The following is a 26,654-nucleotide window of genomic DNA, read 5'->3' as shown; positions in this document are numbered from 1 at the left end:
TGACTGTGAGCATCCACTTCTGTGTTTGCCAGGCACTGGCACTGGCATAGCCTCACAAGAGGCCGTTATTGATCTAACATGTTGGGGACTCCCCTCTCAGCACGCAGGCCAGAGGAGAGACCCAGAACAAAGAAAGAACACACTTTTTATACCTTTGTAAGGGACAGATTTGGGTAACAGGGTTTTCATTGGTGTAGCAAGTAACCCTTTCAGGCATTGGTTGGTTTGTATAGTCACTAAGTAACCCTTTGGCCTAGTGACTCACTTTGCTTGCCCCCATGGTGGGTTATTATGATTTGGTCAGCAAAGTAATAGTACATTTTGAACCTATGGATCAGCTATTAACATCAGAGCTATTAATGGCAGGGGAATTCTAGTGACAAGGTCAGGGTGGTTTGTGGTCTTTTTCGGAATTCGGGGGGGGGGCAGGAGAATTGCTAATATTGTTATGGTTATTTCTCTGAGAACAGCTAATATTGTTTTGGTAGCTGCAAGCTCAATCATTTTGACCACTAAAACTATGTTTTTACATTTGTTTAGTCAGCCAGCTTCCTTATCTGGCTCTGCACTTTGCCTGCTAGTACAGTTTAGAAAGTCCTTTTCGAAGGGGGAAGGTACTGGGTGGTCTTGAATTCATTTTGGATATTACACAAACACATGCACATAATTAAAGTTGAACAAATCACAATGCATGTAAAGATTTTATGTTCAAGAGGAAGAGAAAAATCAGATGGTCTTTGCTTAGGATGAAAGGATGGATATAAATTATAGTGCTGATTTTTCAAAAAGGAAGCGTGATTCTTAAAGAACTAACCCAGTGTTTTGTTTTTCCTTCCTAAGGCAATGGAGACCTGCGCCCTGTTAATTCTATCATGAACTTCACCTTAGGCAGCCTTCTGGATGACCGGCACTGGCACTCAGTGCTCATTGAGCTCCAAAATGTGCATGTGAACTTCACCCTGGACAAATACATGCATCATGTTCATGTGAACAAGGAACCCAGTTACTTGGATCTTAATTTTGAGGTTGTTAGACATTGTGTAATTTAGCTGAAATTATAATATCGAAACATGCATTTTATACAGAAATACCACTTTGTCATAATTCAGAGAGACAAATGCTTACACATAAACAATCTCTTAGCTTTTCAAAGGGTTTAAGTTTTTGTGCAGTGTGTATTTAACTCACACTGATAAATAACATGAATCTTTCCAGTTCTTCACAAGAAAGTGTTGGAAGGGTCATAACACACCAGGAAAACTGTGATATATATTAGGCACAAATGGTTTTGCTTTGTAACATTTTCAGAAGACCCAGTCCTATAGCATTATGAACTTTGATTATGATTTGAGAGTATTCAGTGCAATGATCATATTTCATGAGCCTCAGGCCAAATCTTACATTTTAAAAATTATTAATTAAAGATAGATGAGGTGTTGCAATCTGTAATCCAAAGCCTTGGGAAACAGAGGCTGACATATCTCTGCAAGTTCAAAGCCAGCCCCATCTACACAGTGAACTTCTAAGAAACTAAGCAGCTGAGCATTAAGTTCACCAGGCTGCAATTATTTCCTGGGTGGGAAAAGGTCACTTCCTTTAAGTTTACATACAAATGTAATCAGAAATTAGGCTGTCAAACACATCGTGATAACAGGATACTTCACGAAAAACATGCAAACAAGAAAATCTATGGTGAGACAAATAGATGCATAAGGGCAACTCTGTTCATCAAAAATGGTTTAAAAAATCATCACAAAATCACTAAACAATGTTATTTATTTCCTGTTTTTCTTTCTAAGATCAGCTTTGGAGAAATCCTGAAGCCTGGAGGGCATTTCCTGACATTCACACATAAAAATTTTCATGGATGTTTAGAAAATATCTATTATAACGGAGTCAATATTATTAAATTAGCCAAGAAACATGAATCACAAATCCTAATTAAGGTAAGAGATTATAAAAGGGAAGAAGAGCAAAGGAATTATTACACATTTTTGCACTTAGGGATTGTTCCTAGCTGTGGAGATTGCTCAATGGGTAAAGTCTGCTATGCAAGCATGAAGATCAGAGTTCAGATTCCTGGCACCTAGGCAAAAGTTAAGTGTGGTGGTTCATGCCTATAACTCTAGCATGGGGGCATGGAGACGAGTCGATTCAGGAGCTCAGGAGGCTAGTCAAAATGGCTATATCTAGCTTCAGTCACAGATCCTGGATCAAAAGTAAGGTGGAAATGTGATTGAGAGAGAAATTATAACACTGGCCTCTGGCATCCACATGCAGTCTAGGTGAGTGCACCCATACATACATGTACATGAATGAGAGAGACGGGGTATTCTAGGTTTCTGGGCTAATATCCACTTATCAGTGAGTGCATATCATGGCTGAGAAGCACCTGAAAATATGTTCAACATCCTTAATCATCAGGGAAATGCAAATCAAAACAACCCTAAGATTCTACCTCACACCAGTCAGAATGGCCAAGATCAAAAATTCAGGGGACAGCAGATGCTGGTGAGGATGTGGAGAAAGAGGAACATTCCTCCATTGCTGGTGGGACTGCAAGCTTGTACAACCACTCTGGAAATCAGTATGGCAGTTCCTCAGAAAATTGGACATAGCACTACCAGAAGATCCAGCAATACCTCTCCTGAGCATATACCCAAAAGATGTTCCAACTGGTAATAAGAACACATGCTCCACTGTGTTCATAGCAGCCTTATTTATAATAGCCAGAAGCTGGAAAGAACCCAGATGTCCCTCAACAGAGGAATGGATACAGAAACTGTGGTACATTTACACAATGGAGTACTACTCAGCTAATAAAAAGAATGAATTTATGAAATTCTAGGCAAATGGATGGAATTAGAAAATATCATCCTGAGTGAGGTAACCCAATCACAAAAGAACACACATGATATGCACTCACTGATAAGTGAATGTTTTCTTACAGTACAAGAATTTAAAGTATACTATATTTACTCTCTCTCTCTCTCTCTCTCTCTCTCTCTCTCTCTCTCTCTCTCTCTCTCTGTGTGTGTGTGTGTGTGTGTGTGTGTGTATACAACTTGGAAGAATTTATTCTCTTCCCCATGTTGCAGAGATTCAACTCAGGTAACTGTGCTTGTTGATAAATGCCTTTAATCACCAAGCCATCTCACAATCCCACAACAGGATTAAAAATACCAAAAAGCTAGGAATGAATTTTCTTATAGTTAGCGTATGAACAATTATAATAATATACAGTTAACAATATCTAAAAAAATCCTGACAACTAGAAAGTGAAGAATTTCACACACACACACACACACACACACACACACACACACACACACGCACACAAGCTAGGCTAGAAGAATCTGTGTACATCTTTACCAACTCTGTCTTTAATGGGGTAGAATCACTACTACAAGGCTCTTTACCTGTGCTTTTGTTTTATTTATAGGGAAATGTGTCCTTCACATGCCCACAACCACAGACAATTCCAGTGACTTTTCTGAGTTCTGGGAGTTACCTGGCTTTGCCAAGTAGTTTAAGGGAAGATAAAATATCCCTCGCTTTTCAGCTTCGAACGTGGAACAAGGCAGGACGTGTGTTTTTTAGCCAAGTGGGGCATGGTTCAGGAAGTTTGGTCCTGTTTCTTAAGAATGGAAAACTGATACTGAGCCTCTCTGAGCCTGGTCAACCCTTGAAGAACATCACAACAGGTAATCATGTATCCCCAAACCTCACAAACAGCCAAGAGAACTTAGAGTCATTCTGTAGGATTAGTATAGGATTGGATAAGATATTTCTTTTTGAAGACATGGGTTTGGTCTCTCCTCTTCAGACTACTCAGGACTATTTATATGTGTGATATGCAGCCAATAGTGATTTTTGACCCAAAATATTCAGATACAAAAATAAAAATGCATGTTTCTGCAGATAAAATCCCAATATACCTAAAGATGGATGTAATATCCTTAGGCTCTGTTTTCTGACTACCATCCAGAAGAAATAGAGGGGAACTTCATAAAGTAAGCAAAACATAGAGACACCCACATTTCTTCTAGCTTCTTAACTTCTTCCCTTGTTTTGTTTATTTTTATTTTGGTGGGGAGATATTCTGTAACACAGTAGATGATGGGTAACCATCACTTTGTCCTGAAAGGTGCCAACAAAGTATAAGTAGATTTGTTCTTTTACTGATTGGTGTTTGGTTCATTTCCTCAGTCAGCCTGTGTGTTACTCAGAGTCATCTAGTGGAACAGAACCAATATATGTATGTATTATAAAAAGAAATTGATTGGGATGACTGAAATAATAGAAGGCTAGATGATCCAAAAATGCCTTATGTACCCTGAAAACACAGAAACCAGGTAGCTCTTCTGTCTAAGAAACTGAAAGTGTCCACAATCCCTGACATGAGGACACAGACACTTCCCGGAGGGTTGCTGACACTGAGTCCATATTGAAAGGTAAAAGAATCAGTGGAAGGGCAAGGGCAAGCAAGAAACAGAACCACTCATTCAGCAAGAATGCAACTCAAACAGGTGGACTAGCTTCCTCGATTTCCATTTTTGTTCACTTTCAGCTCACTAATCACGTCACCCACATTCACAGAGTCTCCCACCAGTGTCTTATATGTCAGTGCTTTCCAGAAATGACCCCAAAGACATAACAAGAGGTTCATGTCACCATTTATATGCATCTCTCAATTGGTCAAGTTGACAACTGTTGTAGGTTTTTTCTTGTATTTTTGATGCCATATAGGGCTGAGTCAGTATTTTCTACAGTTCTGGTTTACACATTAACTATAATTAAAACTAATAAAATATCTTAAATCAACTAATGCTTGCTTTAGTTCATAGTTTTGTAAGGGTGATATTTTGCCTCTGAATGTAAAATGCTGTAGTTCTTGGCAAAAGATCATATGAAAACAAGTTTAAAATAGTATCTATGCTATAAACCAAGTCTCAATTCACTTAATAACTTCCAATTTAAATGTTTATGAATTCTACTGAATCTGATTTTCTTTAGTATAAATTATAGGAGTGGACTGGAGAAATGGCTCAGATATAAAGAGCTCTTGCTATTTCTCCAGAGGGCTGGAGTTTGTCTCTCAACACTCATGAGAAAGTTTGTCTCTCAACACTCATTACAATTGCCTGTAACTCCAGCCTCTGGCTCTACAACCTGCACAGAGGGAGCAGACACACACACACACACACACACACACACACACACACACACACAATCTTAAAAAATAAATGGAAGAATAAATAAAGGTATTTTAAGTATCTAAATCAGACCTATCATTGTAATGTGTTCATTCAGACTTGAACATACATTATTGTTTAATACATAAATAGGCCTTATTAATTAATGACTACATGAGTAAGATGTTGTTACATATTGAAAGATAAGTAATGCAAAAATGAATTTATGGACAGACATAAATCAGTTCCACAACCAATTATATCTTATAGCCTAAAAATTTGCATTTGTATGGACAAAAAATTAATCTTTGCCTAGCTGTCAGTTTCCTATAATTGACAGCTACGAACTAGCTTACATGATGAAAGTCACAATGCTTGTCTGAACGCCACCTCCTTCATGGGAAGCTCAGTGATCTTTCTCTCCCATTCAAAACCCATCACAATTGCCTTTGGCTCAGTCTATAATTCATCCCTCTAACTCTTTAAAATAATTTCTTTTTGATAGATTAAGTGAAGCCAGTAAATTTTCCATTTGAGGTCTAAACTAAATTGCATTTGAATTCCACTGGTAAGGACTTTTGACTATATATATATATATATATATATATATATATATATATATATATGAATAATGAATCACATAATCAGCATTTACCGCAGGGGATTCCTTAAAGGAGATAATGGTTTCTTCGTGTGTTGTCATAATAAATGGATTCATTTCATTACAGAAAATGGTGAATTTGTTTTCCTCAGTAATGTATCTGCACATAAATCATGCTCTTCTCTGACTTATTCACTGATCTGAATAAGTGGTTACACTTTTCAAAATTTAGAAGTCTGTAACTAGTTCTTTTTCTAGGTGCCGTACTGAACGATGGGCTGTGGCACTCAGTTTCCTTGTCTGCTAAGGGTAGCTACTTAAGCCTCCTGGTAGATGGAGACTCCTCTGCTCAGACCCTGATGTCTGTGGGGATTCATTTGGTTGACACTTACTATTTTGGAGGTAAGTGAAGGCAATTCAACCACATTGACAGACAGTGGGTCCAAATGATCTCCACTGCCTCTCACCACAGACATGTTAACATATATATTTAAATCAATTAATACTAAGGAATAAATAATTTCTTTCCTCAAATAAATATATTTGGGTTTTTAAATTTTTTATTAGATATTTACTTTATGTACATTTCAAATGTTGTCCCCTTTCTTGGTTTTCCCTCCAAAAACTCTCTAGTCCCTCCCCCTCCCCCTGCTCACCAACTCACCCACACCTGCTTCCTGGCCCTGGCATTCCCCTACACTGGGGCATAGAACCTTCACAGGACCAAGGGCCTCTCCTCCCGTTGGTGTTCTCCTTGGTTGGTGATTTAGTCCCTGGGAGCTCTGGGAGTACTAGTTAGTTCATATTGTTGTTCCTCCTATGGGGCTGCTAACCTTATTTGGAATTTTTAAGAACACAAAACATTGTATTTTCTCAAACAAGAAGAAATAACTTCAGAAAGTTTATTTTGCTATTTCAATAGTTCTTAATTCCACTTAATACTTAAGGAAACTACATTATAACTCACATGGAATTTCTCAACCTCAATTGCTATAATAGAATCCACACAGCAGATAATGCTGTACCTCTGAAAGCTATATGGTAAAATAAATCAAATTGTGTTGGGGGTTGGTCTGGTGCTCCTATGCATTCAAATGCTAAATTCTTTACCCCAAGATCTGACTGCTCCAAGAGGAGCAACTGCTCACATATGCCAGCCTTTGTTGTGTAAACCTTGCTCCCCAATTTAAAGTATTGGTTAAATAAAGCTGGCAACAACTAATTACTGGGGAGAATAGAAGACATCAGGGTTGAGTTACCAGGTTGGGAGGAGGGGGTGCAGGTTGGGAACTACAGGAGAGGGAGAAGAGAGAAAGAATGGAGGAGGAAGGAGACAGGGGAACAGGGGGTCTCCATTGATAAGATGAACCAGGAACATGTTCCCTGAGGGCAGGCTGATAGAGCAGAAGTAACCGGGGAAGACACAAGCAGCAAGTACTTGGGTAATGCATCTGGGAAGTAGATAGTCTAGCGAATTAGAAAAATAGATTTAGGGGTAATCTCCCAGTAACTGTGCAAAAGTTAATAAACAAAACGTGGTCTGAGTCTCATTAGTTTGTAAGCAAGGCAGAGATAGATGTAATTCAATTTATTTAACAATAAGCTGTCATCATACATGGAAAAAGGCATTGTCTTACATGGAATCTAGATACAATCACGGTCACAACGTAATTCTGCCTGTTTATGAGCATGGAAAGTGCCTTTTCTTCTACTGCTGTTTCCTCTAATTTCTCTAATTTCTTTTCCACATTTAAGAGGAAGTGCTTTCAGTTTTTCCATGTTTATTGAAATAATCAGTTCCTTGCTTTAGATCAGTGGTTCTCAATCTGTGGGTTGTGAACCTTTGGGGGTCAAATGCCCTTTCACATGACTCACATACCAGATATCCTGCATATCAGATATTTGCACTACAATTCATAACAATAACAAAATTACAGTTATGCAGTAGCAATGAAAATAGTTTTATGGCTGGGGGTCATCACAACATGAGGAACTATATTAAAGGACTGCAGCATTAGGAAGATTGAGAACCACTGATTTAAATAGACATCTCATGTTATCCTGCAGTTATCTTTGAAGTAAAAGACATTTTAAAGTGGTTGGTTTTGCTTTACTTAATATGGTAGTCATTTTTGTCCATTTCCTTACTTGGCAGTATATTAATTAAAGTGCTACCACTAATAGAACGTTGCAACATTCTCAGGCCACCAGATTTCTATATTTTAGTACTATTATCACTAAATGTGATAATATTGCTTAATTTATATCACTCATACTCTTTTGTGTGTGTGTGTGTGTGTGTGTGTACACACACACACACATACGTGCATGTTTCTGCAGGTTGAGCCTAAGACCTACTTTACCACTGAGTTACAGCCCCAAACTTCTTTTTACTTTTACTTTAAAACAGTTTCTCATGAAGTTGTCTAAACTGGTCTTTAACTCACTGCATATCTTAGGTAGAGTTTGAACTTGTGATTAGGCTCCTGAATAACTGGGATTATAGGCTTGTGAAACCAGATGCAACCTGCTGCTCATGCTTCTTATACAAGTGTTGCACTTCCAAAAACCCATATAATAAAAGGAAACTGTGTCACAAACACTGGCATTTGTAACTCAGCTGCAAATAAATTGAAGGGTCTAATAAGACTTAATATTTTACTTATAGTACCAGAAATAGCCAAGTGTCTGTTGTATTCCTTTGTATTCACAGAAGATTCTATATTACTAATTTTTATTTACCACCATGTATTCTAACTATGTGGTGAATCCTAGTATTTTGGTGTTAAAATAAAAATAGCCTTTGGTTAACACATGATTGAAGAACTTAATTTTTAAAATTACTAGAAAGGCCAATGTATTTCTATCAAGTCAGAGCACAAAATGTTTTTTAAAAAAGTCTCAAATGTACATATATGATAAATATAAAACATGAATGGATATTTCATGTTTTTGATAAATTAGAGTACTCAGTTGCATTTTGTAGTTAGTATGGTTCAAGAACCCATCATCTCTTAAATCAAGTGTAGCCTCTGATTTAAACTATTCTAATTTTATCTCCATTTTTATTTCTTTCATATATAAAAATGATGATAAAGTATATTAATATTTTTACAAGGTATTAAAAAGAAGTCAAACTTCATTTGGATGTGCAACAATGACAGCTATGAAAATTGTTCATTCCTCCTTAGAATAAGGAACAAAATACCCATGAAAGGATATAAATACAGAGACAAAATTTAGAGCTTAGATGAAAGGATGGACTATCCAGAGACTACCCCATCTGGGGATCCATCCTATCATCAGCCACCAAACCCAGATACTAATGCACATGCCAGCAAGATTCTGCTGAAGGAACCCTGATATAGCGCCCTCTTGTGAGGCTATGCCAGTGCCTGGCAAACACAGAAGTGGATGCTCACATTCAGCTATTGGATGGAACACAGGGCCCCTAATGGAGGAGCTAGAGAAAGTACCCAAGGAGCTTTAAGGGGGCTGCAACCCTGTAGGTGCAACAACAATATGAACCAACCAGTACCTGCTGAGCTCGTGTCTCTAGCTGCATATGTAGCAGAAGATGGCCTAATCAGCCATCATTGGGAAGAGAGGCCCCTTGGTCTTGCAAACTTTATATGACCCAGCACAGGGGAAGGCCAGGGCCAAGTAGTGGGAGTGGGTGGGTAGGGGAGCAGGGGCGGGGGGGGTATAGGGAACTTTCGGGATAGCATTTGAAATGTAAATAAAGAAAATAATAATAATAATAATAATAATAATAATAATAGAAAATTGTTAATTTTATTTTTTATCTTAATTTTATTCCAGTTTTTAAAATTCTCAGTTCTTGTTACTATCTTACCTTTGATCTGTTCTAACTTGTGTTCTTAGATTGTCCCCTCTTCTGATGAGGGCTCTCATTGTGTCAGGTCAAGCCAAAGTTCATTTCTCAAGGGTGTCAACAAGCAGAAGCTTTCAGTCCTCATAACTGACTTAATACAATGGTTGTCGTGGTCCCTGATTTTCTCCTGTCTTTGTGCTTACACTCAGGTTGTCCCAACAACAGCTCTAGCTTTGGGTGTGAACATTCTTTTGGAGGCTTCCAGGGATGCCTGAAGCTCATCTTTGTTGGTGACAAAGTAGTGGATCCTATTGCAGTACAGCAGGGAGTACTGGGCAGCTTCAGTGACCTCCAGATAGACTCCTGTGGCATCGTAGACCGGTAAGAGCCTTGCTAGTTTTGTTTTTTTTGTTTTTTTTTTCTAGGTTGTTTTAGCATACCTCCTTTCAAAATTTAAAGCTGGAAATAACATAGTCACATTTACAGTGGCGATTAGAAAGATGCTTTTGCATATCTCATTGTGTTAACATTTTTTTCAAATGACAATACTTTATCAGAAGACATATTTCATGGGGCTGTAACAATGGCTTAGCTGTTACCAGTTCATACAGGTCTTATAGAGAATCTGAGTATAGTTCCCAGCACCTTGTCTGGCAGCACACAACCACATTTAACTACAGATACAGATGCACTTGTGTGGCATATATTCACCCAGACACATATATACAAATAAAATCTACTTTTAATATATTGGGCTGGAGAGATGCATCGGTTAAGACCATTGGTTGCTCTTCCATAGGACCTTAATTCAACTCCCAGCATTCACAGAGCAACTTATAACCATCTCTAACTCCAGTTCCAATTCTGACACCCTCTCCTGGCTCCTGAGGTCATCAGGCATTCATATAATCATATGTATCATATATATATGATACATCCTTTTTTTGAACTTAAACTCAAAATAGTCCCAACTTCATAGTTACCAAGCCTGGTCATTTTATCTCTGCACTGGCAATTCATAACACTATGAAGCAGAAGAACTGAAAAGGCTGCTCTCTTTCAATTTCAGTACCAGAAAAAAAAAAAAACTGTCTCTTTTGCAGAATAAACGTAAAGTAAATTCTCAAAAAGTTTGAGCCACAGAAATGAATGAGCCTCTGTTTATAGTGACAGACTTAGTGGAGAATAGAGAAGACATGAAAAACATTTGAGGTTTTAAAAATTAGGGCTAGGAGCTAGCTCAGTGGGCAAAGCACTTGTCAGTCAAATGTGAGGGACTGAGTTTATATCTCCAGAACCTACATAAATTAAAAATCCAGAGTGCACATCTATAACCCCAGTGTTCCTATGTCAAGATGCAAGGCAGAAACAAGATAATCTCTTGAAGCTCATGGGCCAGTTTGCCTGTCATTTGCAGGGACGAACAAAAGACCCTGTCTCAAACAAGGTAGAAGATGAGAACAAACACCTTATATCCTCTGTCATTCACATGTACGTAGCATGTATACACACATACACACACACATACACACACTTGGGGGTAGGGGAAACAGACAAACAGGTAGACAGCCAGGCTGGCAGACCATGAGATTGTTTTATAAAAAAACATTTTGCTCTCAGTTGTAGTCTATATCTGTAATAATTTTGGCTAAACATAATCACTTGCTCATATCTGGAAGAATATTATTTTTTATAAATTCTGTGCTTTAGTGCCTTCCCCTTGCTGTCTTCTGCCAACGACAAACACCATGGTTGAAGATATCACACAATACCTCAAAATCTGTACAATTATTGTTATATGTTAACCAAAATAAGCTAAAAATAAAGATTAATTTGATGCTGTTAAAAATTTTATAGCTACAAATAAGATTTATTACCTTCTACTTCATGGAGAAAAGTTAATTTTACTACTAAAACGTTAACTGTGCAATTGCCAGCTAAGCAAGTTTTGGGTTATAATCATGTCTGGTGATGTATTAAAAGAACATAAATCCTACCAAATGAAAAATTCACCATAGTAACTTAATTTGGCACAAAATATTTTCCCTGTGAATGTTGGTTTTCTTGTAATAATAATAATAATAATAATTAATTAATTAATTAATTAATTAATTTGAAGATGAAGGTACATTGTACAGGGCATTGCTCCAGTTGCTTTCACAATTGCCTGTGAAAGTAGAAATACTGAAATAGACCTGAGACTGCATCCACAGGAAACTCCAGACTCTGGTCACAGAAGTGTGCCGGGAAGGCTCTAGCAAATGGCTAAGGAGAGGGCATGCTTGACAAGCCATGTGCAGCCCAACTCAGCCATCAGTGCAGCTCATAGGAGCTGTCTGACAGACATGAATGTAAATGATGAGAGCCGTCAGCTAACAGAGATGTGTGTGTGTGTGTGTGTCACGATACATGATTTGTTTACATCCAGAAGACTCTGGAAGTATCAGGCACCTCTCACTTTGTTCTTTCTTTTCCTGGTTGTTTTGGCTATTTGGGGTTCCTAGTGATTCTTTTAAATTTTAGAGTAGATTTTCCCAAGTTTCTAAAAATTATATCAAAAAGTCATTGAGATTTTGAGAGAGGTTGTACTGAATGTAGAGACAGATCTGACAGTAGTACTGGCATCTTAGCAACATTATTTCTTTAAAATTGATTGCTTACTCTAAAGGTACAAGGTAGCAGCATGCCTTCTAAAAATTTATTCAATATTTCTCAAAGCACATTGCTATAATACAGAAAACTTCCCTGTCCTTTCTCCTCTCCTGCAACTCCTTTCTTTAAAAATGTTCATAATTACTAAATTGGGCTTTAATGGATTTTATTTTATTCATGAAATAAATTTTGCTAGACACATAATGTTAGTATTTTGATATGGGGAATGGAAAATGAGGCACGTTTCAAATTAAGCTGTCATATGCAACAAAATCCATTATCTAAAATTATTGTTATTACTAGAAACCTTGATGGCAGACTCAGTGTTCACTGGTCATGTTGAATTTTCTGTATATGCTACAAATACGTTTTTGACTTTTTATTTATTTTTCTTTTATATATTTTATCCTAACTATTTACACTCCCTCCTTCCCTTGCAGTTCCCTGCACACACCCCTATTAGCCATGGGCTATGGTAATTATGTTTGTTTTCTTATAGTTGTTTGCCTAGCTACTGTGAGCATGGAAGTAGATGTACCCAGTCGTGGGACACTTTCTCCTGTGACTGTGAAGGCACGGGATACACTGGAACAACCTGCCATTCCTGTAAGCTTCACAACTCAATCCTTATGTCATTGTGACTTCCTTGTCTTTTTGTTATTTATTTTGATAATTTTGTTACATTATTCATTAGTTATGTTTATCTGCATATTGCCAAGCATGCAGACATATTAGAACAAGTATTGTAGCAACAACTCTTGTCTGGTTTATTTTAAGCCACTTTATTTATTGTTTATCTATGTATTTGCTTATTTGATGCTATAGATTAAACCTGGACTTTGTACATGATTGACAAATGCTGTGCCACTGAGCTACAACCTCAGCACCTAACATCATCTAACACTAGGACAGCAGGAGAACACAAGCAAATATGGAATACTAAGTACATCAAAAGTGAACCTTGTCAGCAGTAGCAAAGTAATCTAGTAGGATAGTGTATAGAACAGGATATAGGTAGGGAGGTGACTTAGGTGGGAAAGCACTTGCTTGCAAGCATGAATACATGAGATCGCCAGCCCCATATCAAAGGAGAGACATGGCAGTCTGCCTGAAATGTCAGTACTAGGGAGATAGAGACAAGAGGATCCCTGGGGCTGCCTGCCAACCAATCTAATCAATTGGAATCTCCAGGTTGACTGAGAAATCTGATCTCAAAAAAAAATAAAGTAGTTGGCTTGGTGTGGTGGAATATGCCTTTAATGCCAGCACTCAGGAAGCAGAGGCAGGTGGATCTCTTAATTTAATGTCAGCCTGGACTAGAAAGCAAGTTTCAGGACAGCCAGGGCAACACAAAGAAACCCTGTCTCAAAATACAAAATTAAATTAAAATGGGGAGCTGTTAAAAAGACAACTGAAGTCAGCCTATAGCCTCCACAGGCACATACATACACATACACACACATGTGAACACACACACTCTCACATATATACATATAGGCAAATAAATCCTCACACGAAAATAAAGGTTTAAAGGCTGTATATAGCACATGGTAAAAATAAAATAAAATAAAGAATGCATGTTGTAACAGTTTGTTCCTTTGCTTGGGATTTAATTCCTACAATTCTTTCAGTCAGAGAAAGATGGAAAAATAATCATTTGCCAAGCTTTCTAAAGCTTGAATGTAATACAATTAAGGATTTTATAAAAACTCTGGATAGAAGTGCTACATGGTAAAATTTTAGAAGAGGCCATTATAGTCTCTTAAATTGTAATTTTTCTTTGGTGGAGATGATAATAAATCATAAAGTGTGTACTTGTTGAATTCTTAAGTATGTCTGTCCTTTTCTAGTGAATTCCATAAATTAACTAATTAAACTCTAGAGAAATTCAAGAATAAAAGTCTATTATTGCTTCCATTGTAATGACTAGGAGAGAAAGAGATTAAGTAGCTCAACATCCAGTTATTTGGTGACATGGTGATGATTTGAACTAAGGAAGCTGTTTACAGAACTTTCACTTTAGGTGAACCTTCACTTGAACAGTAGACCTTAAGCAGTAGTACCAGAAACAGCCAGGAACTTATAACAAATATACACTCTCGGGACTCACCCAAATCTACTGAACTGGACTCTCAGGAAAAGTATATGTGGAAATGTGTTAGGTAAGAAACATAGATGGACATGTTTGTGTCTTTCCACCACATTAGAAATTATTAACAGTAAATTCACAAGCTACATTGGTTTCTTTAACTGCAGTTTACCAAGAAGTCCTGATTTTTCTTGATAGCTGCTTATAGGTAAGCACAGGTTCTTTTATTCCAGCCCTAATTTACACATCAAACAGTAAATATGTCTACATATGTATTATAGGTCACAGAATGCTTACAAAGAGGTAAGAAGGTCATAGCAAAATTCAAGAAATTCAAAGATACCTCCCTAGAGGCAGGGGCAGAGATCTGATAGAGATGCAGAGAGTATCACTGCAAGTGTCTAGACAAGAGGTTAATGAACAATGACTAGAGAACTGTTGAAAGTTTTACAAAGCCAGACCCAAGCTCGAGCCTAGCTTCAGATACAAGGTACAGCTTCTCTGAACAATGGAGGTGAGGTGCACATCCAAGTCTGGATGGACAAACAAATGAATCAATGAACAGACAGATGATGACTCAAATAGGATCCACCAGTCGATGGTACGAAGCTAAGCTGAAGCCCTGTCATCTCTATATGTATTCATCTCTAGATCACTCCCAAGTAGGATGAGTAGCGTTTAAACAGAGGAGCCTATGGGGCCATTCGTATTCAAACTACATCAAGTCCTCAGTCCACCAGCCACGTATTCACATCGAGTACCTACCAAGATCTTTCACAACTCCATGAGATTTACCAGATTTTTTTCAAGAACTATAGTGAGAAGTCAGAGTATAAATTGCTATAGCTCCACTTAGGGATGCAAGTAAATTTAGAAGAGACCCCTGAGTTTCCAGTAGCAAAATTCTACATGAGTCTGGCAAGGGAGAAGACTGTCTATTCCCAACCCTCCTGGAGAGTGACTCATCAAACACTCGTTGGTATTAGAAAGACTTCTATTATCACAGAAACTTTACTTTTTGTAGGAATTTCTCTAAAACCAAAGTATGAGTAACTCAACAAAGTAACAGAACTGCCAGAAGGAATTAGACCTACTTCCATAGAACTTCTATTGTCTAAAACTAGTCTTGAACATCAAGTTTTGTTCTCTTCTTTAACTCCTTTGTATCTTCTTCCATATCCAGCAACTTCCCTTACGTGGTAAAGTTCATGAACTAGTTTTGTTAATAATGCATGCCTATAGCCTGAATTCAAATATAACTCCCCAAATACCAAAAGGTTGAAAAGAGAAGTATTTCAATTTTTTAATGATTTATTTATTCTTATTCTATGTGCATTGATGTTTTGTCTGCATTTTTTGTCTGTGCCAAGATGGCAGATCCCCTAGAACTGGAGTTACAGACAATTATGAGCTGCCATGTGGGTGCTAGGAATGGAATCCTGGTCCTCTGAAAGAGAAACCAGTTCTCTTGACCACTGATCCATCTCTCTAGCCCCCAAATATTTACATTTTAACATGATCTGATCATGTCATTGATAACTGTGGATTTTAGCAGTCAAGGTTTTCAAATAGATGTACCATGTGAAGCAGTGTTTCAGTAAACCCTCAGTCATGAGACTTATTCATAAGTGGCCATTTTTGTTTTGTATAATCACGTAACTAATACATATATTCTTTGTCATTTAAAAAGTCAAGGGACTCAAAGAAACAAAAGTTTCAATTATTCTCCTTGATATGTGTTCTCTAGCTAAGCCTACTATAAAAATCTAACCATGAGTATAAATCCTATCAGACAACTACAAGTACTTGCACAATTAAATACACATGTATGGAAAAAATGACAGAACAGTAAGTAATACATCTGACTTATGTTCCAACCTATGACATTTATTGAAAGAATACTGATGATTTCAACAGTTTACTCTGGGGCCATTCTAGGATAACATTCATATTGTTTACCTTAAAGTTGTTCAGATTTAAGATTTATTTTTGCACACTACAAACAAAGCAGTTTTATTGGCTGAGAGGAGGGCTCATTTAGTTTAGTTGTTTGCCTTGTAAGCGTGAAGACTTGACTTCAATTTCCAGGACCAATGTAAAAACTGAGCATGGTAGCCAGTGTTTATAATTTCAACACTGAAAGGCAGAAAAAGGTGGATCCTTGAGGTTCACTTGGCCAGCCAGTACAGCCTGTTTGGTGATCTCCGAGCCAACAAGAAACCCTGTCTCAAGAAAGTAGACTGTGAGTAGTACCTAAGGAAGTACATCTGAGGTTGTTCTTATGATAATGCTATAAATGCACATAATTATTCCCTTTACAATATGTTTTAACACATTTCATACATGCATACTCAGATATCCACACACATTTTTAAAGATTTTTCTAAGTATTCCATTTTATGAAATGAGAGAAAAATAACACCCATACCTTACCTTCAAATATTCTTAAAATCAAAGAATAAAGTCAGTCTAATCAAGATAAAAGAAAAATTACATTTATATGGGACTAATTTGGATTGCATTCCAAGAAAGCAATCTTGAAGATACGTTCCTGAGGAATACCGAATGGCTGAGAAACACCTGAAAAAATGTTCAACATCCTTAGTCATCAGGGAAATGCAAATCAAAACAACCCTGAGATTCCATCTCACACCAGTCAGAATGGCTAAGATTAAAAATTCAGGTGACAGCAGATGCTGGTGAGGTTGTGGAGAAAGAGGAACACTCCTCCATTGCTGGTGGGATTGCAAGCTTGTACAACCACTCTGGAAATCAGTCTGGCGGTTCCTCAGAAAATTGGACATAGTACTACCAGAGGATCCAGCAATACCTCTTCTAGGCATATAACCAGAAGATCTTCCAACTGGTAATAAGGACACATGCTCCACTATGTTCATAGCAGCCTTATTTATAATAGCCAGAAGCTGGAAAGAACCCAGATGTCCCTCAATAGAGGAATGGATACAGAAACTGTGGAACATTTACACAATCGAGTACTACTCAGCTATTAAAAACAATGAACTTATGAAATTCTTCAGAAGTGGATGCTCACAGTCAGCTATTGGATGGAACACAGGGCCCCCAATGGAGGAGCTAGAGAAAGTACCCAAGGAGCTTAAGGGGGCTGCCACCCTGTAGGTGCAACAACAATATGAACTAACCAGTACCCCCTGAGCTCGTGTCTCTAGCTGCATATGTAGCAGAAGATGGCCTAATCGGCCATCATTGGGAAGAGAGGCCCCTTGATCTTGCAAACTTTATATGACCCAGCACAGGGCAAGGCCAGGGCCAAGTAGTGGGAGTGGGTGGGAAGGGGAGCAGGGGCGGGGGGTTGGGTAATAGGGAACTTTCTGGATAGCATTTGAAATGTAAATAAAGAAAATAATAATAATAATAAAAAGTAAAAAAAAAAAGAAAAGAAAATATGTTCCAAGGTTTTATTAAATGACAATTATATGTCCAGACTTAAACCAAAGAGTGTTGAAAATCATTACTTCTTAGTGGGAATTATGATTGGTATTATTTTGTAAAAAAGAATCTGGTTACAGTCACAGAAGTCTCTGGATAGGGTAGTTTGGGGAAAAGTTCCGTTGTTTGGAAGGTCAATAAAGGTTAGTGATGTTTCAAGGTCAGTATGTGAGGGAACATGTGAGAGGGCTTGCCAGTAGCCTAGTTCAAACAGATAAATCTGAGGCAGATCAATGATGATCTTTTGAACTAATTTTAGTTCTTTGCATCAATATTACACAATATTTGTTGTTTTCCTTGATATTCCTTGAGGATTTGAAAATATTTTGAATTAACATTTATGAAGACAAATGTAGAAAATTCAATATTATTATAATAATTATATAAATGCACCCTATTCACTTAAAAAAAATTTTTTTTGGCACAGTTCATTTGTTTAGTTCATTTGTCTCCAAAGACTAAAATGAGCTTTTTGGTACAGCAAAAGCCTGACCTTTGAGGCTCTAATGAAAGGAACCAACACAATTGACATTCATCAAATCCCTTTTCCAGGAAGCCATATACACTCTTAGCTTTGTTGAATAGGTCTTTTCTGTAGGTCAAAATGTTACCTTACCGGTCTCTCTCTTTTTCTTTTTTTTAAATTTAAGCTAAAAGTTAGGAATCCCCTATCTTGGTAACATATTTATATGCACAAATGAAAATGTTCAATTATACAGAATAAATAAAATATTATATAAAAATATTTTCATCAAATATTTTCTCTCCTGTTTTGAGTTTGAATTACCATGTTATTTGTTATTTGTCATTTTCAAAATGCCTAATAAAGTTTCTTTTCAATGTAATTATTTCTTAACGAAGAAGAGTTATTCATTTATAAGTTGTATTCATGTCTTTAAATGTTCATTTAAAGCTAAGGGAATAATTACTCAATTATTTTAAAGATATATTACCGTGAATTTGTTGGATAATACCATATTACCTGGGTAGGTTTAAACTAATATTTGTTGAATGTTAAGTTATTACAGTTAGGATAAATTTTCCTTCTTTAATGTTGGCACTTAGTTCTGAAGGATACTTGTCATATGTTAGAATAGAATTGTGAATCAACAGCTTGTAGGATTGGGAGCTCAAATTTTCTCCAGACTGCCTCCTAATTCTTTCATACTGTGCTTCAAAATATTCATCCTTAACTTAAAAGCAAAAGAAAACACATACACAGAGAGTATAATCTCCATATGTTACCAAATAATTTCCTCTTAAGGCAGTTTCACATTCCCAGTGTAACCTCCATCTTGTGTGTGTGCTCTTATGTGTCAATGGGTGCCCAGCCCACAAAGACCAGAGGAGGATGTTGAGTGTCTACTCTATTTCTCTTCAATGCATTTCCTTGAGACAGGTCTCTCACTGAACGTAGAGTTAGTCTGGTAGCCCCATTGAGCCTCCTGTTTCCACCGTATACTTATACTACACTGGGGTTATATGAATACTCAGCCACACCTGGATTCTTAACTAGGTGCTAGGAACTTGAACTCTGGGGCTCATGCTTGTGCAGCAGATGCTCTTATCTTCTAAGCCTTCTTAGTTTTTAATAACTGATGTACTATTTTCTTTTTATTAAAAACAGAAACAGGGTTTAACAATATAATTCAATCTATTACCTTCTTCGAGAGTTTGGTTGCATTTGAAACAGCTGTGGAATTAAATTCTAATGATAAAATGTTAAAAAAAAAACAGAAATATATGCCAAATATTTACTAACACCTAATATTGAACACAAACTTAATATAATTTAATAATTTCCTGCTACCTTATTAATAAAAAATTTAATTTTAAAAATTTGATCATACTTCTTTTATCTAATCAAGTGTAATGTCACATATATTAATAAAACTGTATTGGATCATAAAGTTCATGTATCTATAATTTAGAAATGGAAGCCTCTGGACAATAATTGAAAATATTAAGGGGTTAACTGTGTTTCTGATAAGTGGTATTCCCCCCTACAGCCATCTATGAACAGTCTTGTGAAGCCCACAGGCACAGAGGGAGCCCTTCTGGACTTTACTACATTGATGTAGATGGAAGTGGACCACTGGCACCATTTCTTGTGTACTGCAATATGACAGGTATGTTAATAGCTTTTAGATATGTATAACAGCTTTACATAGAATCAGAATCAGAGTAGATTTTAAAAAAAAAATAGTTGGCAATATTATATAAAAGTAAATATCAATAATTGTATAATGTTAAGAAATAGAAATACTGTATCATCTTTAAATTTATCTAATGAGAACAATAGACACCAAAGAAAATACCATTAAAATAATAAAAAATGCTCACATGGTTTGGCCTTGTTCTTGTGTTGTAAACAGTTTTAAAAACCAGAAAGCCATCCTTTCATTATATGCCTTTAGAAATGATGCCATGAAAGTTTAATCATCAGTTCTCCTGATATTTTTCCCCCCTAAGGGCTGAGTTCTGCCTATACATTGCTATACAAATCCAACTCAAAAAGTTACCAGAAACTCACATGAAAACAACCACCATTTTAAAAGTTAATACTGACGTCCCTTTGGTCTGTGCTTTGTGAGTATCCCTGCAGACTACTGATGTCTCTTCTCTGTCTGGTTTCTTCTCAGCAGACACAGCATGGACTGTTGTTCAGCATGGAGGGCCCGATGTGGTGACAGTCAGAGGTGGCCCAGAAGGACACATGCGTTCTGCAACCTTCTCCTATGCTGCCAATGCAGCACAGCTGCATGCTGTGGTGGATGTTGCAGAGCACTGTGAGCAACAGGTGGACCTACAATGCAGGACCTCAGGGCCCTCAGATACAGGAGGTAAGGACCCAGCGTGATGCAGAAAGGGCACATAGGGCAAAGGTGCAGCTCTGCAGGCTGTAGGATGCAATACAGTTCCAGGAGAAAAAGGACAAGGTCCTTTACTGGAAGTTTACTCAAAGCCTTTCCTAATTCCACCAGGCTCTGAATGGACCACAAAGCAGTAAAGAACACCCCTGATATCTTAATGAATGTTCATTGGGCATGTGTATAACTAGTGGCATGCATTTTTTAATATTAGGAAATTTTGTATTGACAATAGCATTAACTTTCTGCCCACCGGATCTGTTGCTTATGACCACGAGGTGTTCAAGTCTACAGATATTAGAATGTATTTGTCTGCATGTCCTTGGAGTTCTGTCAGTCTTTGACTGTTATGCTTTGATTCTCTACTGTTAAAAGAATTCACATTAAAATTATTATGTATCATAGGAGAACTGGCCCCCTTTTCATTGTATGTCACTCCTCTTTATTCCTGATGATTTTCCTTCTGCCAAAATTGTCTTTGAAATTGATATACATACTTTAGCTTATGGGGGATTCATTAACATGTGTACATGTACATGTCCAGATCAGAAGTTAACACTTTAGTGTCTTTCTTGATTCTTCTCCACTAATTTTTTGAGACAGAGTCTCACACTGGACATTATAGTTCATCATTTGGCTAGGCAGGCAGGCCAGTGAATCCATCTATCTCCACACCCTTCATTGCTGGGATTACCTACCATACCCAGCCTTTCCATGCATTCTAGTGATCTGAAATTGGGTCCTTATGCTTGTACAGTAGGCACTTTACTCATTGAATCATCTCCATGACCTCCAGCTTTATTTTAATTGTGCTAGAGTTCTACAGATCTCTTTGCTTCTAACACTGTTTACATTAAAAGGAATTTTGGTCGAGAGCACATAGTTTCATCTTTTTGTATTTGTTTTGTGAGTTTTTGTTGTTGTTTGTTTGTTTTTGTCTACTCTGACACTCTCTGTTTTTTTATTGACATATTAGACACTCATGCTTAAAGTGTTTGGTGCTTTGATTAACATTTAGGTATTATAACCTTTATTTGTTGTTGTATCAGTCTATTTTTATCTCTATACCAAGGTGGTATACTATAAGGCTGGATAGCATTAGGGAACATGCTCATAGTTCTGGAAGCCACCAGCATTCACTCAAATCTGATGAGGTCTCTCTTGCTATATAACACCAAGACAGACCAACCATGATATGATGTGAGTGTCTGTGGGTGAGGGCAAGGAACAAGAGATCATGTGATCAAACAAGAAGCCAGAGCAAAAGGTTCAAGGGTCAGCCTTTCTCTTTGAACAACTTGCTTGCGTGAGACTTAACATGAGGTCCCATGAGACTCATCTTAACCAGTTCCAAAAGCAGCAACCCAAGGCGCTCCCTCTAGACCTCATGTCTTCAAGGACACACCAGTTTTCACACTGCCACACTGGGTGCTGAAGGTCCAGCATCTCTAACAGGAATCTTTGGGAGACAAACCATACCAAACCTCAGCATTCGTCCCTGGTTTGCTTTTGTTTGTTTCTTTTTCAGAAAGAACCTGAGGTAGCCGAAGCTGGCCTTGAATGCCTGATACAACTGAGACTACCTCCCAGGTGTTAGGATCCCAAGCCTGTACCACTACACCCTACTCTGTTAATTTCCTTTTCCTTTCTGTTTGATTGTGAACGTAAACATTAATGGCTGAGCCATTTCTCCAGCTACAACTTATGTTCTGAAATCCTTCCTCTCTTTATCTTGTTTTAACTGGGTATCTGATTCCATTCTTTTTCTCTTCTAACAAACTTTCTTATGTTTTAATTTTGAATTGATTGCCTTTGGACATGAATTACATTTCATAGCTAATTTATTTCTACTATCAAATAGTCCTAATCTACCTCATTGATAATGCTGATTCTCTGTTATACCCCATGACTTTACAATCATTTTTTAATTGTTTTATTTATTTACATTCCAGCCATTGCCACCCTCCCAGTCCCCCTCCCACAGTTCCTCATCCCATTTACCCTTCTATCTAAGAGGTTGCTCCCCACGACCACCACCGGGCATCTTCCTTCCTTGGACCTCAAGTCTCTCTAGGATTAGGCACATTTTCTCCCACTGAGGCCAGACCAGGCAGTCATTTTCTATATATGTGCCAGGGGCCTCAGCCCAATCCATGTATGCTGCCTGGTTGTAGCTCAGAATCTAGGCACTCTGAGGGGTCTGGGTTAATTGAAATTGCTGATCTTCCTATGGGGTCACCCTCCCCTTCAGTTTCTTCAATCCTTCCCTTAATTCTTCTGTAGGAGTCCCCAACTTTAGTCCAATGGTTGTGTAGCTATTGTGAAGGGTGTTGTTTCCATAGTTTTTTTTTTTTTTTTCCTCAGCCTATTTATCATTTGTATTAAGGAAGGCTACTGATTCGTTTGAGTTAACTTCATATCCTGACACTTTGCTGAAGTTGTTTATCAGCTTTAGGAGTTCTCTTGTGGAATTTTGGGGGTGATATTTTGACTTCTTCCTTTCCAATTTGTATCCCCTTAATCTCCTTTTGTTGTCTAATTGCTCTGGCTAGGATTTCAAGTGCTATATTTAATAGATAGGGAGAGAGCAGGCAGCCTTGTCTGCTCCCTGATTTTAGTGAGATTGCTTCTAGTTTCTCTCCATTTAATTTGATGTTGCCTGTTGGTTTTCTATATATTGCTTTTATATTTAGGCACGTGCCACGAATTCCTGATCTCTCCAAGGCCTCAAACATGAAGGGTTGTTGTACTTTGTCAAGGCTTTTTTTAGCATCTAATGAGATGGTCATGTGACTCTTTTCATTATATATATATATATATTATTATTATTATTATTATTATTATTATTATTACATTGATGGAATTTCGTATACCGAACCATCCCTGCATTCCTGGGATGAAGCCCAGGTAGTGGTGAATGATGTTTTAGATGTGTTCTTGGATTCAGTTTTTAAGAAGTTTATTGAGTAATTTTGTATTGATACGCATAAGTGAGTTGGTATGAAATTCTCTCTCTTTGCTGGGTCTTTGTGTGACTTAGGTGTTAGAGTAACTGTGGCTTGCACACAGTAAAATGCTTGATTCTATTTACATAGCCAGTCTATTAGCCTGTGTCTTTTTATTGGGGAAGTGAGTCCACAGATATTGTTATTTTTGTTGTTGTGGCACAATGTGTGTGTGGTTCTCTTCTTTTGGGTTTGTTATGAGATGTTTAATTTCTTGTGTTTTGTTGGGTGTAGTTACCCTCCTGGTGTTGGAGGTTTTTTCCAATATCCTCTCTAGGACTCTATTAGTACAAAGATACTGTTTAAATTTGGTTTTGTCACAGAATATCTTGGTTTCTCCATCTATGGTAATAGAGAGTTTTACTGGGTATAGAACCTGAACTGGCATTTGTGTTCTCTTAAGTTCTGTATGACATCTGCCCAGGATCTTTCTGGTTTTCATAGTCTCTTTCAAGAAGTCTGGTGTAATTCTAATAGGTCTGCCTTTATATTACTTGATCTTTTTCCCTTATTGCTTTTTAATATTCTATCTTTATTTAGTGCATTTGTTGTTCTGATTATTATGTGTTAGGAGGAATTTCTTTTCTGATCCAGTCTATTTGGAGTTCTGTAGGCTTCTTGTATATTCATGGGCATCTCTTTCTTTAGGTTAGGGAAGTTTTCTTCTATAATTTTATTGAAGATACTTACTTGCCCTTTAAGTTGAAAAGCTTCATTCTCATCTGATGAGGCCAAGTAGCCTTGGTTTCTATTGCTTATGTTCTTGTACTTGCCTCTCACCATCCAGTTATCTGTGGTGTTAGCTGGTCTTACTCTGTCTGACTGTGGCTTGTTCCTCCTGTAAGCCTGAGACCAGCTCTCTCCAGGTGGAATTTGGGTATGGAGAACTGTGGCACAGGGTCAGCTTTAGGGCACAGGTAGAATCCAGAAGCTTTCTTGTATTTCTTTAGGGGAGTTATTTATATCCTCCTTAAGGGCTTCTATCATCTTCATGAGATGGGGTTTTAGGTCAGAATCTTGTTTTTCAGGTGTGTTAGGGTATCCAGGGCTTGGAAGAACTGGGTTCTGATGGTGCTGACTAGTATTGGCTTCTACCATTTATGTTCTTGCACTTGCCTCTGGTTATCTCTGGTGTTAACTGGCCTGAGTGTCTCTGACTGAAGCTGGCTTCCTTGGAGGCAGGTAGAACTCTGACCTGGGTTAGAGATGGCCTCCTGGGAAGTAGGCAGTGCTGTCTCTGGTTAGGGAGGCATCCTGTGCTCCTGGTTAGGGCAGACCTCCTATGTTCCTGGTTAGGATGAGCCTCTTGGGAGACAGGTATGCTTTGGGGGCAGGATCTGCCCCAGTTGCAGATGGACATGCAGACCAGAAGGACTGTGTCCCTGGTTACTTCAGACTTCCTGGAAGAGAGGCAGTCTGTGTCTCTGTTTACTGCAGACCTCCTGAGAACAAGCAGGGTATGAGATGTGGGAAGGTATTGGGTCCAATGATTTGGCCCATGCGGAGGAGCAGAGCAGAAGGAAGATGGAGCTTGGGTAGAGGGAGTAGGTCCCTGTCAACTGGACTCTGTGTGTCCCAGCTGACATGGGTATTTGGGGGAGTCTCACCTGTGTGCCTGGTTGCAGCAGACCTCCTGGGAGACAATGAGGTGAGAAAGAGTATCAGGTCGTCAATCTGGCCTGGGTGGAAGAGCAGACCAGAAACAACTTTGCAATCACTTAATTTAATTTACCCATAATATTTATTTCTGCGCAATAGTTCAATGATGTATTATTTTGAATTAACTGTTACCTCTGTATCAGTGAAGAATAGAAAGAGTGTTTTGTTTTGACCTTACTTATTTCCTGCTAATATTCATTTATTTAGATATCAGGGTGAACCTATGTTGGTTTCTTCTCTTTGAGAAGCTTTCTTTATTTTTGAGAATGTCATACATGTATAAAGTGAAATATCATATCTATTCCCCACTTTCCAATCCCTCCCATTTTCTACCCCAAACACTTCTGTCCTGACTTCATGTCTCTTGCTTTTTAAATATATAACTCTTTAAGTGCAGTTAGTGTTGTCCATATATGTAAGGGTATGACGCCATAGACTAGATCATGAAAACCTACAGTAGTCACATCTTCAAAAAGAATGATTCTCCCTCACTCAGCAGCTACCCACTGCCAATAACTAGCTGCTCGGTAAGGGGTGGGACCTACAGAGGATTTCCTCATAGATGCTGAAAGTTTTGCTGGTATTCCTAAGTTCTCTATAATATTTTAAAGCAGTGATTCTAATCCTAATGCTACAACCCTTTAATATACTTCCTCATATTGTGGTGACCCCTCCCCCAACCTTAAAATTATTATCATTGATAATTTATAACTATAATTTTGCTACTGTTATGAATCATGCATATCCGATTTGTTTGTTTTTTTTTTTTTTTATGATCTTATCCAACCTCCATAGGGATTTTGACCTGCTGATTGAGAACCGCTGCTTTGGCATTTGAACAAACTGAAAGACATTAACTATCTCTGAAAATGTACTCCTTTTTTAGATGCAAATTTATTCTTGTACATTTAGGATATTGTATTAGTCAGGGTTCTCTAAAGTCGCAGAACTTACGGATAGTCTCTATATAGAAGAGGAATTTATTGATGACTTACAGTCTGCAGTCCAGTTCCCAACAATGGTTCAGTAGTAGCTGTGAATGGAAATCCAAGGGTCTAGCAGTTGCTTAGTCCCACATGGCAAGCAGGCAGAAGAGCGAGAATCAGACTCCCTTCTTCCAATGTCCTTATATGGTCTCCAGCAGAAGGTGTAGCCCAGATTAAAGGTGTGTGCTACCATACCTTTAATCCCAGATGACCTTGAACTCAGAGATCTCCCTGTCTTAATCTTCTGGAATCAATCACCACCTTATCTCAAGATCTCCATACCAAGATTCAGAT

General features: G+C 37.8%; 1 protein-coding gene across 1 annotated transcript in view; it reads left to right on the top strand.

Moving 5' to 3' along the window:
- The window catches only part of LOC110333709 (contactin-associated protein-like 3), a 140,292-nt gene that overhangs the window by 86,019 nt on the left and 27,619 nt on the right, over positions 1-26,654 (top strand). The window contains 8 exon segments of the mRNA XM_021215387.1: positions 790-1,025; positions 1,800-1,946; positions 3,443-3,704; positions 6,055-6,198; positions 9,841-10,012; positions 12,783-12,889; positions 19,850-19,969; positions 20,483-20,683. Of these exon segments, the coding sequence (XP_021071046.1) occupies positions 790-1,025; positions 1,800-1,946; positions 3,443-3,704; positions 6,055-6,198; positions 9,841-10,012; positions 12,783-12,889; positions 19,850-19,969; positions 20,483-20,683 (1,389 nt within the window).

The sequence above is a fragment of the Mus pahari genome, chromosome 16, assembly GCF_900095145.1.
Source record: "Mus pahari chromosome 16, PAHARI_EIJ_v1.1, whole genome shotgun sequence".
Classification (NCBI taxonomy): domain Eukaryota; kingdom Metazoa; phylum Chordata; class Mammalia; order Rodentia; family Muridae; genus Mus; species Mus pahari.
This window is presented reverse-complemented; position numbering and strand designations above follow the sequence as displayed.